The 15,054-nt window shown below is 47.0% G+C and overlaps 1 protein-coding gene across 1 annotated transcript in view; it reads right to left on the bottom strand.

The window, feature by feature from the left end:
- The window catches only part of AFG2A (AFG2 AAA ATPase homolog A), a gene marked incomplete at its 5' end in the record, with an annotated part of 162,786 nt that overhangs the window by 129,495 nt on the left and 18,237 nt on the right, over positions 1 to 15,054 (bottom strand). Inside the window, 2 exons of the mRNA XM_056803511.1 lie at positions 8,768 to 8,847; positions 10,215 to 10,268. Coding sequence (XP_056659489.1) covers positions 8,768 to 8,847; positions 10,215 to 10,268 — 134 coding nt within the window. The remainder of the gene's footprint in view (positions 1 to 8,767; positions 8,848 to 10,214; positions 10,269 to 15,054) is intronic.

Raw genomic sequence — 15,054 nt, 5'->3', positions numbered from 1 at the left:
AAAATTGATTTCTTATATGAATACAAAGGCTGCTACCAACTTAAAAAATATAAGAGGAAGATGGATGGGGAGCTTTTACACAACTATGACTAGGAAGAAAATTCTTAACCAAAAAAGGAAAGATATTGGAACCTATCTTAGCCCTTATGCCAGGAAATGGAGGACGACTAACCTAGGATGCGGAATATATTGTCAATGAAGGTACTGTATCAAATGGTTATGATTGAGTGATTTTCTTCAGGATAGTTCCCCCTTGCCCCTTTCTTTTAGTAATGACTGATACAAAATACATGAATAAAACATTCTTGAATGAGGGAGGCAGTACTGAAGGGTGATTACGGGCAAAAAGCAATATTCAAAAGCAATTTCTTACCCCATTTTCTATACCATTATTGTTATCATTACTTGAAAACTTAGAGTCTATCAGAGATCCCTGTGGCCAGACCTCATTCTGGAAGAGACCTGGCTGAGCTCCACTAAGCTTATTTCCCCTTACAGCCATCGATGGACAGAAAATCCAGAGAGTTTTCAAAGAACAGCCATACCAAGAGACTTCTGCTAACATTACGTATTATCCCAGATTTTATTAAAGATGCTTAACACGGTCAAAACAGGTTGTGTATGAACTAAAATATAGTTACACATATTCTTTCTCTAATCATTTGTAACAGCATCTTCCTACTGTAGAGGGTCAAACTATCTCAGCAAACTCTTTAGAGAACCCTCACATTTCATGAAACTGAGACCCATAGATGTGATTTGACTTCCCCAAGTCCATCCAAGTCACAAGGTCCCTTCCAACTCTAGACCTATGATCCCACGAGTAGATGACCTTTAAAATCTTCGCTAGCTCTCAATTTGTGATCTTGGGAAAGCTAAGTAAGCAGACCAAATTATTTTACTCACCTCCAAAATTGTAATTTCTGTTGTGTAAAGAACTCCAGATCCTCACTTCCAGAAAAAGAAGATCACAACCAATTACACTTATTTTACAGATTACACTTAGCTAATATTTTATATTTTTGGCAGCCTGGAGCAATAGATAGATTAATGAATTTAAAACTCAATGTTCAGAGTCTGGCTTAGGTAATAACTATCTTTATGTCCCTGGCAAAATCACCCCAGTTTTCTGAAACTCAGTTTTCTCATCTGTAAAATGGGAATAAGGACCAGCACCTACTGCATGGGGCTTTTCTAATGAGATAGTATCTGTAAATGACACAGCAAGCTCAAAAGCAATCCAGAAAGGGGAGCTATACTTATTACTATTTTCAGGGTGATTTTAATACTTTCAAAATCAAAATCAAAAAAGGATCCAACTGGATTCTAAGAAGCACCTTATAAAGTCATTGGGGATAACAACACTATCCCCATGAAGATAAACCATGACCCATCTCCAGGTGCAGAGACTTTCACAATCAGCTGTGAGGCATTTCTAGAATCCTGGTCAATGATCCCTTCTAGCTCCACCTAACAACTCATTTCCTCTTGGCCTCATCTTCAAGTTGGCCAAATGAAGTTTTATGTGGTCAAGGTATGAATGAACCCAGACCCAGAGTGTTTGCAGAGGCCACCTTTGCAAAAGTCCTCCCTTTCCTGAAAGGGGAACAGAATAAGCCAAAAGAAGCATCCCTCGGTGGTGAGACACAGTCATTTCAGGCCTGGTCATATGGGTGTAATCTGGTGGTGATCTCCTTTTTCCTGGAAGTCTTCACAAGGACGTGGCATTCTTTAAACAAACCCATGGCTCATTGGGGCAGCCTAATATTAGTCAGAAATTTCCTTTGTTTTGAGCTTTTGTTGCTTTGAATATTTTCCTGCTCCATCTGGTTTTCCACGTTATTAAAAATCCATTTCATGCCTGGGGAATTTGGGATCCCCTTGGTGCCCATCACTGTCTTTTGAGGTCCAGAAAAGCCACAAAAGATTCAGTGTGAATGTTTTTTAAAGCCATAGTATAGCTCCCTCTCCCGTTGTACTCTACAGACCCCATCTTCTTTGAGATCCAAGCAATACACATTTTCTAAAAATCTTATTCCTGCATTTTCCTTTCACATTAAAAACATTTCCAGATTATCCCCTCTACTCCCCAAGAGGTCCTCTGTAACTAAGTAAAACAATTAAGCACAGTGACCTCATCTGAAAGTAAACACAGCTTTCCGCATCTGCAACACCCCTCCCAACCCTTCTATTTTTAAAAAATTGTTTTTCAATGAACAGAAATCTATTTTCTCTCCTTTCAGTCCCCACCTCTTGAGGGGGGGAAGGGGAACAGACAGGAACAAAATGGAACAACAACAACAAAAATTACACACACACACACACATATATATATATATAGAGAGAGAGAGAGAGAGAGAGAAGTTAAGCAAAACAAATTCCCTCATTGGCTGCACATACATAAATATGCATATACATATATATGCATATACAAAGATATACATAAGAAGCAGTTAGGTAACTCAGTGGATTGAGAGCCAAACCTAGAGATGCCATCCGAGGTTCAAATCTGGCCTCAGACACTTCCTAGCCGTGTGACCCTGGGCAAGTCACTTGACCCCCATGGCCTAGCCCTTACCACTCTTCTGCCTTGGAGCCAGTACACAGTATTGATTCTAATATGGAAGATAAGGGTTTTATAGAGATATAGATATACATAGATATAGATAATTTTACACCCTAAATCCTCCACCACCCCATCAGGAAGTTGGTAGCACACCTCATCATCCCTCCTCTGGAAGCATGACTGGATCCTGTATTGCCCAAAGTTCTTGGAGCTCTCAGTTATTTATCTTCATAATGCTCTTACTGCACAAACTGTTCTCTTTATTTCATTCTTCATTAGTTAATAAGTCCTCAAATTGTTCGGGTTCTGCCCATTTCACTCTCCATTCGTTTATACATCTTCAAAGTTGCTCATTTTTGTACTATTGGTGTTAAAGTATAAATTGTTTTCCAGGTTCTGCTCCTTTCATTCATCATCTGATCTAAGACTTTCTTTGTCTTTCTGAAATCCTCTTTATTCATTCTTACAGCACGATAGTACTCCATCACATTCATTTACAACAGCCATTGAATCATTCCTCCATTGATGTTTATCCCTTTAGTTTCCAGGAGGTTTTTGTCATAAAAAGAGCTGCTAAAAATGTATTTGTCCAGATAGGACCTTTTCCTCTTTCTTTGATCTCTTTTGGGTTGTGGCCTAGCACTGGTATATCTAGGTCTGTAACATTTTGCTTTCCAAATTTTGCTTCAATTTGCTTTCCAAAATGGTGGCACCCATTCACAGATCCACTAGAAGGGCATCAATGTGTCTATTTGTCCCCAGCCCTTCCAACATGTATCATTTTCCTTTTTTGTCATTTTTGCCAAAATGATGATTGATGAGTAAGCAGAATCCTGGAATTGCTTAAATTTGCATTCCTCTAATTGTAGTGATTTGGGGCATTGTTTCATGAGACTCTAGAGAGCTTGGATTTCTTCCCTTGAGAACTGCCTGTGAAACAATATAAACTCAGAATTCCATTTGGATCCTGGGGCCCATCATCTCTAGTAATCCCGTGGCATGCAGTCGAACTCTCCTTTTTAACTCCTGCCCTCCCACTAAGGGAGGGAGCTCAGCAGACGTGATGCTTCCTCAACTTCCCTAACACCCCCCTTCTTCCAGCTACTTAATTCCAACAATCCCCTCCTCCTCTTCCATTCCAGCTCAGAACAAAGACCATCCCATCCTTGATCTTTGCATCATTCATCTCTGATCCATCTTCTCCTCTGACTCACAACTCTTAACTCATCTTCATCCTCAAGGCCTTCAATCCGGCCACCACTTGGGCCTCCTCCCATGCCCTTTGCACCAGCTACTCTCTGCTCCCCTCAACCCTTTGATGAATCGGTACAATTCGCACCTCCATACTGAAGTTCCCTGCCCCTTTGTCTTATTGCTGACAATGCCTTGCCTAAACCCGGCTTTCAATACCTCTGATTCACTCCTCTTCAGATACTACTAAACTGATGTGGACAAAACCACAAAACCATACTCACCAGGTCCACTGCCAATTTGTGGCATTACCTCAACTGGGCACCGCACTGCTATGAGGCAACGTTTCCAAACATTTTCATGCCTATCCATACCTCAGAGGCCTTCTCCACTCATCCTCTCAGCTGAGGTCATGTCCACATAGTTTGACAAGATTTAGGCCATCTGAAGAGTTTTCCCTCTTCCACACTTCACACCTCACATCTTTCACAGTTCCCCACACTTTCTCCTCTGCCCCAATTCTTCATCACAGAAAGAGGGGGCTCTTCCTGCCAAGCAGACTCCTCTCCAGTTGATGGCTCTCATCATTACCTTCTCTCTCTAGGCTTCCATAGCTCCTTCTCTACTGGCTCCTTCTCAGCCAACTGTTTACATGCCCAAGTCTCCCCTCTCCTTAAGGACCCTCACTTGACCCAACCATCCCTCCTAGCCTTTCCCCTAAATCTCCCCTGCCCTTCTTGGGTCACCTCCATTAGAAAACGTCCATCTCTTCTTACTTACCATCTATATCCTCCCTCCTATTCCAATTCTAAACCTCCTGAAATCCGACTTCATCATTCAACTAGAACTGCTCTCTTCCAAGCTCCCCTCTCTAATGGTCAAATTGAATGGGCTCTTCTCAATCCTCATGCTTGACCTCTGTACCCCCTGATGCTGCTGGCCAGCCTCTTCTCCTGCCTTCTCTTCCCTCTCTGGGTTTTCAGGAAATGATCCTCTCTTCATCCTCCTAACCGACCACTTCTTTCATCTAAGTCATAACCACTAACGTGGGACACCTCCGCAGTCTGGGACCCTCTTTCCTTCGCCCCCTTGACTATACCACTTGTGAATCACCGCACTGCCCAAGGGTTCACCTGATATCTCCATGCAGATGACTCCCAGGCCTTTAGATCTAGCCTTAACCTTGCTGAGCCGGGTATAAAATTAAGGGAATCACCGTGGTCAAAACCCTGGAGATGAGTCCTCATCCAACCTTTACCAGGACAAGCAATTCCACCTGACTGTTTTTCCCCCGTATTTGGTCCTGGTGATATATTTGAGGAAGGTTATTAATAAGCTATTAAGAAGAGAGTGACTCTGATGATGAGATTCAAGAAGGTGCCATAGGAGGGTTGGGAAAATTCTGCCTGGCCACAGAGGACGGAGATTAGGAATAATGGGTGAAAGTTACAGAGAAGCCTGCCATAAGGAAAAATGGTGCAACAAGAGGGACTCTGGAGTAGAATGAGCTGCTTGGGAAGCTCTCATCCACTAGAGGTCTTCTAGCAAAGGATGGCTCACCCCTTGTGGGCCACAGCACAGAGGGAATGCTCATCCAGGACCCCTAAGGTCTTGTCTGAAATTCTGTGACCTACAAAATGGTAAAGATGTGCTCTTGCATCCCGTTTGTATGAGAGAAGCACTGAAAGCCATAAAACTCCCTACAGACACGAGCTTTTACTGTAATCATTCTAGCAGCATCAGCTCATTCCTCTGATCTTTTTTTTTAATTAGTGAATTTGAAAGAAACAGTGTGGTGACAAATCATGATCACTGTCTATTTGAGGCTCCCTGGACCACGGCCACAGACGATGAACGATTTCTTTTACCCTCCGCAGGCTCACTGAAAGCCACCTAGGACAAGCCCAGAGGGATGATGCGTCCGGCATCCTCTTCCCACCGCATTAGAGACTCTACACTTTGGAAAGCTTTTCCTCCAGGCTGTCGGAGATAACGAGTCACAGGGATAAGGACATCTACTAAAAAGGCGCTCAGGTCTTTCTATGTTAGGTCTGGGGGACGGTGGGCAGCAGTTCTGTCTAGGGTTTCAGTCTGACTGCAGGACAGTCCATTAACTGGTGTTCTCCAGGATATCTTGAGGCTTGTAGTGGAAGATCTTGGTAGGTGTTCCATATCTAGAGCCAGCGATGTGCCCCACAGCGTCTCCGCCGTCTCCCTGAGGATCTGACCCGAAGCGTTAAGCCTGAGGTCCGTGCGGATAGCCCTCCGGTCATTTCCGGTGGCAATGGCCTGGCTCTCAAGGGCCGTTATAGACCCTGTCCTTGTTGTGGAGGTTCAGGTGTTTCGGCCTTCTCCAACTCACGGGGATCCCACGTGGGGTTTTCTTGGTAAAGATACCGGGTGGTTTGCCACTGCCTTCTCCGGCTCATTTGGCAGATGAAAACCCGGAGGCTGATGCCACACAGCTAGCACGTACCTGTGGTGAATTTAAGTCCTGCTGACCCCAGGCCCAGGGCTTTATTCACTGTGCCACCAAGCTGCCCAAATGATTATGACGATGACAATAACAATGGGCAGCCTTTATCTAGGCACTTCAAGGTGTAACTGTACAGACCCTATCTCATTCTGTCCTCACAACAACCCCAAGAGGGAGGTACTATAATTACGCCTATTTTACAGATGGAGAAACTGAGGCAGGGGCTAAGTGATCTGCCCACTCTGCAAGTCTGGATCTGAGGTTGGATTTGCATTCAAGTCTTGTGGGTCCAGCCTATCCATTATATCCACTGCATTGCTTAGCTCCCTCTTCTTACACTACACCCAGACAGTGTCCGGAAGCTCCTACACAAGGCTCACAGGAGACCAAGTGGCGAGCCTGCCTCTCTGCTTTGCAGAGCTGCCAATCACAGAGAGAGAAAGCACTTCCAGAGGTTTTGTCACCAAAAACAAGAGAGAGAAGAAAAGCAGACTAGGTCCCCCACAAGTCACCCTGGAAACCTTGGAGGCTTCAGTACTCTTAGCGTGAGCACACGGAATGGGTCTCTGAGGATGGCAGATGCTCAGCCTCTCACACGCATTACAGATGGCCATGGTGTGGGGGCAGCTGGGAGGCTCAGTGGACAGAAAGGCCATCCGGCCTCGGATCCTTCCCAGCTCGGTGACCCTGGACAAGTCACCTAATGCCCCACTGCCCAGCCTTTCCCACTCTTCTTCCCTGGAACCAATAAACCGTACCAAGACGGAAGGGAAGCCTGTTGTGCAACGTAGGCCTCTAGAGAAGGTCCTGTTTCACATAAGAGTCCCGCCCACTTTCCCATAATGCTTCAAGTTGGATGTGCTGCATGGCAGCTCAGCTGCATGTATTTCTCTCACATCTGGTTCATAGCTGCTCTTTTTCAAGTCCCAAACATGACTGTCTCCAGCGGGACAAGAAGGCAGGGGCCGAATTCACTTCTTAAATAAGCAAGGCTTGTGAGGACGTTTCTCTGATCTGATCTGTAAGGTTAGTTTCCCTCCTTGAAGCGCTCTTCAGTCTTCAAAAGAATTTGGAGAAGGGGCAGCGAGGTGGCTCAGTGGATCGAGACTGGCCTCCAACACTGCCCAGCTGGGTGACCCTGGGCAAGTCCCTTAATCCCCAAGGCCCAGCCCTTACTTTTCTGTCTTAGAGTTGTTACTAAGCCAGGAAATAAGGACTTTTTTAAAAATTGGAGAATCCTGACTCTCAAGAACAAACACAAGTAGGCAGACAGGTTTCTTTTTTCTAGGAAAACGTGCTTCCTCATCAGGGCTTCCTAGGTAGAAAATTAAGCAAAGAACGGAAACTCAAGGGGTGAGCCCCCATTGGGGAGGGCCTGAACCGAGGGTGCCTGGGGATATGGGCTGTGAGGAGGGACCAGCAGGAGGGCTGATGCAGAGGCAAGTCAGCAGCCCCGGGAGAGCCTCACGCGGTGACAGCCGGACGGGGCCCCGATGGACCGGGACGGACTCACGAGTGCAACGATCCAGGACAATGCTGAGGCCAGATGACAAAGGCCGCCCCGCCCCCCCCCGGAAGAACTCTGGGAGTCAGTGCGGACGAAAGCAAACCATTTGTTTTCCCTCTTTACAGTAGATGTGGCCTAAGCGGATTCTGACCGGGGCTTCTTGGTTTTGAATTTCTGATTTTTGCTTTGCGGTATTTTTTCCCCTTCAGTTGGAAGCTATCATTTAGGCGACAACATCCGTGGATATTCCAGTTTGGGGTTTCTTTAAGGAAGTGATTAGTAACTTTTTCATTTTGCTCTCTGTTTTAAAGAGATCGGGGCAATTTCCTTTTAAGATTTCTTCAAATATTACATTCAGGTTTTTAGCAGGGTCACAGTTTCCAAGGAGTCTAAAGATTCTTTTTTTTTTAACCCCTACCTGCTGCCTTGGAATCAATTCCAAGTTAAAAATTAAATTCAATTAAAAAATCAATTGATTTCAAGGCAGAAGGGTGGTAAGGGCTAGGCCATGGGGGTTAAGGGACTTGCCCAGGGTCACACAGCTAGGAAGTATCTGAGGCCACATTTGAACCCAGGACCTCCTGTCTCTAGGCCTGGCTCTGAGCCACCCAGCTGCCCCCGGAGTTGAAAGATTCTTAAAACATTCTTCAACCTGTTTTCTAAAAGGGGGGAGGGGGGTGTTAAATAGTAGATATATTAAATTTTCTTTTTTTCCCAATTTTCTTACTTTATTCTAGTGTTTCTTGTTTTCATAGGAAGTTACTGCCCAGAAGTTGGCCCCGTGCTATTTTTCGGAGAATCCACTCCGTAGGTCAAAGCTGTCCACCTTCTGCTCCAGGCTATTTACTCTCCTTCCCTTCTTTTCCCCGAGCTCTTATTTCACTTGTGGTTTTATTTCCTGTCTTCAGTAAAGCAACACCCCAGCCTGAGCATTCCGCGAAGGTTCTTCCCGGCATGTTTTCATTCGAGGCGCCCAGGCACCAGAAGGAGACGGGAGAAAGCCTCACTCGACAGCAGCCCTCCTTACCTGCCCCTTTCGACCGCCAAGGCGTCCAGCTCGTCGAAGAAAAGGATCGACGGGGCCACTGCTCGGGCTTTCCTGAAGACCTAGAACGGACAGTCCAGTGAGCGACGCAGTCGCCCCCCCTGCTCGCCCCCTGAATCCCTCGCCCTCACCCCACACCGCCCGGCAGCCAGCGTGAAAAGAGCCCTCGAGGGTCCCCTGCCAGGCCATCTTATTCGTGCCACTGCCAACACAGGCTCGGAGAGCTCGACCTAGGGGAACTCCAGCGGCCCTCCAGCCCTCATTTTACAAAGGGAGAGACGCAGGCAGGCCCAGGAGTTAAAGATGGTGTGTTTGCCCAGAATTGGGGGGAAAGGGTCAGAACCAGCGTTGGAACCTCATTCCGCTTTCCGCTGTATCGTGCTTTCTCCACAGGGTGCTTTTTTTTTAAGTCCATAGTGTCCATCTTAGAATCAATACTGTGTATCGGCTCCAAGGCAGAAGAGTGGTCAGGGCTAGGCCATGGGGGCCAAGGGACTTGCCCAGGGTCACACCGATGGGGAGTGGCTGAGGCCAGATTGGAACCCAGGAAGATAAAGGTGCCCAGCAGCCTCTATCACAGAGATAACTTCAAAACTAGGAGGTGCCCATGGAAACAGTTAGTGAGCACAGTGGAGAGCATATTGGGTTTCCTAGTCAGGAAGACCTGAGTTCAAATCCAGCCTTAGACATTTACAAGCTGCGCAACCTTGGGCAAGTCACTCAAATCTCTGTTTCTTCCACTGTAAAATGGAGATTATGATAACAATATTATTATAATAACCTCCCTGGGATGTTGTGAGGATCAAATGAAAAAGCATTTGTAAAGTGTTTAGCACAGGGCCTGGCACATAGTAAGCACTTCATAAATTCTCCCTTCCTTCCCTCTCTCTCTCCTTCTTTCCTTCCTACTTTTTCTTCCCTTCCCCCTCTTTCCTTTCTTCCTTTCACTTTCTCCTTCCTCCCTCTCTTCTTACTGTCCTTCCTTTCTTCCTTCTTTCCCTCTCTTCTCTCTATCCATCCTTCCTTCAATCTCTCCTTCTTCCTTTTCCTCCTTCACTTCCGCCTTCCTCCTTTTCCTTCCTTCCTTTTTCCTCCTTCCCTTCCTCACTTTCTTCCTTCTCTTCTCTGTCCTTCCTTTCTTTTTCTTCCCTCCTTCCCGCCCTCCTTCCTTCCCTCCTTCACTTTCTTCTTCCTTCCATTCCTTTTTCTTTCCTTCTCACCCTCTCTTTCATTCTCTTCTTCTTCCTTCTTTCACTCTTTTCTTCCTTATCTCCCTCCTTTCCTTCTCTTTTCTTTCTTTGCCACCCTCCTTTCTTTCTTTTTCTGTATGTTCCTCCCTCCCCTATATTTCTTTCCCACAAGAATGAAATCACAGATTAGATAGACAGAAAGAAATACATGAAGACAAACAGATAGTAGCACCATTTACCTCTCTGACTGCTCGTTCCGACTGACCAACGTATTTATCCATTAATTCAGGTCCCTGCAAGGAAAGAAAGCATTGACGGGTTAGAGCCTACCAAGTCCCAACACGTGCTTCCCAGGACAGGAAGGGAAATTGTTGGGGTCTTGATTTTATAGGGCACCAGACGCCTTACAGAGCGACACTGTCTATGCCATAGTATCAGTTCTAAGGCAGAAAGAAAAGGTTAAAAAAAAGAAGTCTTGCCTGACTGACCCAACTTTCTATTTTGATCAGGTTAGCAAACCAAAAGGCAAGAGCACCTGCGGTGGACATAGTCGACATAGACTTTAGGAAAACTGGATGAGGTTTCTCATTCTCTTCCTCTGGAGATGATGGAAGGATGCTGAACACATCAGTGGCTGGGACAGGGAATAAAAAGAGCCCACGTCGAGGCATCATGCAGATAATATTTCCAAGGAGTTTGGCGAAGAAAGAAAAGAAAGGTCTAAGAGAAATAGGGAGTGGATATGGCTGAGGGGGCTTTCTCAAACTGTTCAAAAATCAAGAGTCGTCCCAGTGATACTATGTGGGAGAAGGAGGCGACGTTCTACAATCTGATACTGATTTGTTTCTTTTTTTTGATCTTCTGGAGAATTCTTCCTTTTTCCTAGTTCCTAAGGACTCGAAAATCAGAATGGGAACCAAGAACCAGTGCCTCCAATATTCCCATGCGGGCCACCGAAACCTACCAGACAGAAGGGGCCTCATTTCTGCCCACTTTAAGATCAGACAATTTCTTTAGTTAGAAGGCCTTTTAAAGGTCATTGGTTCCCGCCCCTGTGATTAATAGAGGAGGAAGCAAAAGGGGAAACTAGCGTGTCCAAGGTGACGTAGGTGATGGGCTGGGAAGATGCAAGCTTCAAATCTGGGTCTTCTGCCAAAACTGAATCCTGGTTCCAATAAGGCCCTCGGCTGAATACAAGCCTAATCAAATCTTTTTACAAAATCTACCGAGTGAACTAGTTTGAGCGAGTAAGAAGCCAATGTGTTTGCCAGAACCACTCGTGTGAAAACAGCCTTGAGTATAAAAATACTCTCTGGGCTGATATTTCACTCAGTCAAGGACCCAACTGAACACCTTTGACAAACAGCATTTTAGCCTCCCTAAATCAAAAAGTGTCCGTGGTCATCTATCTTCAGCCATAATGGCTTACATTTAGAAGTCTTGTTAAGGCACAGCGCGTATCGTGCCTGCATGCCGGGTTTCATTTCGGGCTCCTGACGAGCCTGTGAGGCAGGAAGCACACCACCGTGATCTCCGTTTAACAGAAAAGGAAGTGTAAACCTCAAATTTCCTTAGACTTATAAATGCTGGAAATTTCACCATTGGGATATTTCATACTTGGAAAATTTCTTACTGATAGTCTATTGGAATGGGAACCCCATTGGCATGGGAGGTTCCTTCTCTTCCCTTCTTAAGATTACTTTAGGACAGAAACCCTTTGCTGAACAATGGAAAGGGCTTTGACCTATGCTTAAGCATAGAACAGGAATTTCTTTGAGTCATGATTGATTTTAGAATTGATACAATGGAGATACTTGGAATCAATCTCCACCCTATTCAGTCCTAATAGGATTGAGTAAGGGCTGCAGCCTAGATCAAAATTTAATTATTCCAATCTCTACCCTACTCAGGTTAATAGGATTTAGAAAGGGCTGTAGCAAAGGAGCAAAGATTTAATCATTTGAAAATATGACCTTCAACAGACATGTGCAAAGCCTCTGGGCGGTCCTGGGTTAAGCGAGAGCCTCCATTGGCACAGGGAAATTGATGAACAGTGATTGGTAGATGGGAGAACTGAGGGGAGGAACTTGGATGGTTTCCTTAAAGATCAGGGGGGTCTGGAGACTCGGAGGTGGTGGAGAAGTTGGTCGGTGTGGTTGGTGTGGCTCTGAGAAGCTTGCTCTGAAGGAAGCTGAAGGTGGGGGCCTCTGAGACTGTTTCTCCATTTTGGTCACGTGAGTGATAGGGACTGATCTCTTTTCTTTGCCTCAGCTATCTAAGGGCTTGGGCCTTTTGGCCCAGCCTAAACAGAAGGGGTATTTAAGCCCTATTCCCTTCTCTCCCTTTTTCTCTCTCTCTATCTCTAATTCCTTTCTTCCTCCTGTTGTAATTAAACTCCATAAAAGATTGACTGCTGAATTGAGTTTTCATTTAGGAATTACATAGCTGAATTCCTTGGCGACCTTAAATTAATATATATCAGTCTTTTAAAAGTGATTTACTTGTAACAGAAGCCAGTCTTGGGGAGCTTCACTGGTTTGCTCGTTATGGCCCAGCCATTGGCTGTCACCCCAGACGTCCATGAACACGCAAAGGGGCACAGTCTGCAGGTGGATGTGCCGATCTCCGAGCTGACCTTGGGCGAGTGACTCCCCTCACTCGCTAGGTCTCGTCTGGCTCCTCTGTAACCGGGGGAGGGGCACTCCTGGACACGTGCTCCGAGGGGTTCAGAGACCCGACACATTGGACCCTTGGGATGAGGGTCCCATTTATGCCACAATATCCACAGACACTCTTTGTGGTAGCAAAGAAGCCAGCACCGATGGGCAGCCTTCGACGGGGGAAGGTCATAGAACACTGCAGTACAGCACTGTACTGGGATATTACTGTGCAGAAGGAAATGACAACTAAAAGGGATTCTGAAGAAAATCTGCAGTTTTGTCATCCGAACTGATTAAAACACCAACAGGAGCAGGAGAATCGTGTACACAATAACCAAAATGATAAAAATGGAAGATCACTAAATGGAAAGTGAGCTTTGAATGATGAAAAAAAATCAATAGAAGAGGAGAAAGAAGTTTCTCCCTCTCCAGCAGAGAGAAGAAAGGCTGCTAAGACCTAAGAAGAAGTAGGGGCAGTAGGACATTGCCCCTTTTTTTATACCCTCACTTTCTGTCTGAGAATTCACGCTACATACTGGTTCCAAGACCGAAGAGTGCTAAGAGCGAGGCCATGAGGCTTAAATGACTCGCCCTGGATCACAGTCAGGACGTGTCTGCGGCCACATTTGAACCCAGGACTCCCCATCTCTAAGCCTCGGTCTCAATCTGAAAAGTGCTTAAAGGTTTGCAAACCCCTTTACATTCTCTCATTTGATCTTCAAAAATCTTGTCCTTCAGGGCTATTATTATAACCATTTTGGAGATAAGGAAACTGAAGCTGAGGTTAAGTGACTTACTGATGGCCGCCCAACTAGGCAGGATTTAAACTCAAGTGTTCCCAACTCCAAGTCCAGAGCACACATGTGCATCATGCGTTTAGGCAGCTGGGCGTCCCAGTGCATGGAGCTTCAGACCAGGAATCTGGAAGATCTGAGTCCCAACCTGGGCTCATCCACAGCCCCGTAGTGTGCCTCCGTCTCCTCGTCTGTAAAAGGATGATAATGGCGCGTCTCTCGCCGGCAAAGAGCTCTGTGAACTCTAAGGCGCTCGTCTGCTCCGATGAAGGGCTCATCCACAGCCCCGTAGTGTGCCTCCGTCTCCTCGTCTGTGTAAGGATGATAATGGCACGTCTCTGAGTGGCCAAGAGCTCTGTGAGCTCTAAGGCGCTGCACAGCGCTCGTCTGCTCCGATGAAGGGCTCATTCACAGCCCCGTAGTGTGCCTCCGTCTCCTCGTCTGTAAAAGGATGATAATGGCGCGTCTCTCGCCGGCAAAGAGCTCTGTGAACTCTAAGGCGCTGCACAGCGCTCGTCTGCTCCGATGAAGGGCTCATTCACAGCCCCGTAGTGTGCCTCCGTCTCCTCGTCTGTAAAAGGATGATAATGGCGCGTCTCTCGCCGGCAAAGAGCTCTGTGAGCTCTAAGGCGCTGCACAGCGCTCGTCTGCCCCGATGAAGGGCTCATTCACAGCCCCGTAGTGTGCCTCCGTCTCCTCGTCTGTAAAAGGATGATAATGGCGCGTCTCTGAGTGGCCAAGAGCTCTGTGAACTCTAAGGCGCTCGTCTGCCCCGATGAAGGGCTCATCCACAGCCCCGTAGTGTGCCTCCGTCTCCTCGTCTGTGTAAGGATGATAATGGCACGTCTCTGAGTGGCCAAGAGCTCTGTGAACTCTAAGGCGCTGCACAGCGCTCGTCTGCCCCGATGAAGGGCTCATCCACAGCCCCGTAGTGTGCCTCCGTCTCCTCGTCTGTAAAAGGATGATAATGGTGCGTCTCTGAGTGGCCAAGAGCTCTGTGAACTCTAAGGCGCTCGTCTGCCCCGATGAAGGGCTCATTCACAGCCCCGTAGTGTGCCTCCGTCTCCTCGTCTGTAAAAGGATGATAATGGTGCGTCTCTGAGTGGCCAAGAGCTCTGTGAACTCTAAGGCGCTCGTCTGCCCCGATGAAGGGCTCATCCACAGCCCCGTAGTGTGCCTCCGTCTCCTCGTCTGTAAAAGGATGATAATGGCGCATCTCTCGCCGGCAAAGAGCTCTGTGAACTCTAAGGCGCTCGTCTGCTCCGATGAAGGCTCACTCTGGAGGGGGACGACGACGGCACAAGGTCGTCAACTAAAGCAAGGGGGCCACACGATGAAGGACCCCGGAGGTTCTGTGACTTATTATGGGGAGAAAGAACTTGAAACAGACGTGCGTGAGCCCGGCCCTTCTCGGGACTCCAAGAAGCACGAGCGGTCTGGCGGCGAGTCTCAGGAACAAAGCCAGATCTTTGTGCCCCGAGGCCGGGCCGCTGGGTCTCGCCCCGGGCCAGCACAGGAAAGCGCGCCGTGGGCTCACTCCACCGCAGGCCTGCCTGAGCTGGCCAAAGGAGACCCGGCCGGGGCCGCCCCGCCTCCCTCCGGAACTCCAGGAGAGTTCTCGCCCT

Source organism: Monodelphis domestica, chromosome 6, assembly GCF_027887165.1.
Source record: "Monodelphis domestica isolate mMonDom1 chromosome 6, mMonDom1.pri, whole genome shotgun sequence".
NCBI lineage: Eukaryota > Metazoa > Chordata > Mammalia > Didelphimorphia > Didelphidae > Monodelphis > Monodelphis domestica.
Note: the sequence above shows the minus strand (reverse complement) of the source record. Positions and strands in the feature narration are given on the sequence as shown.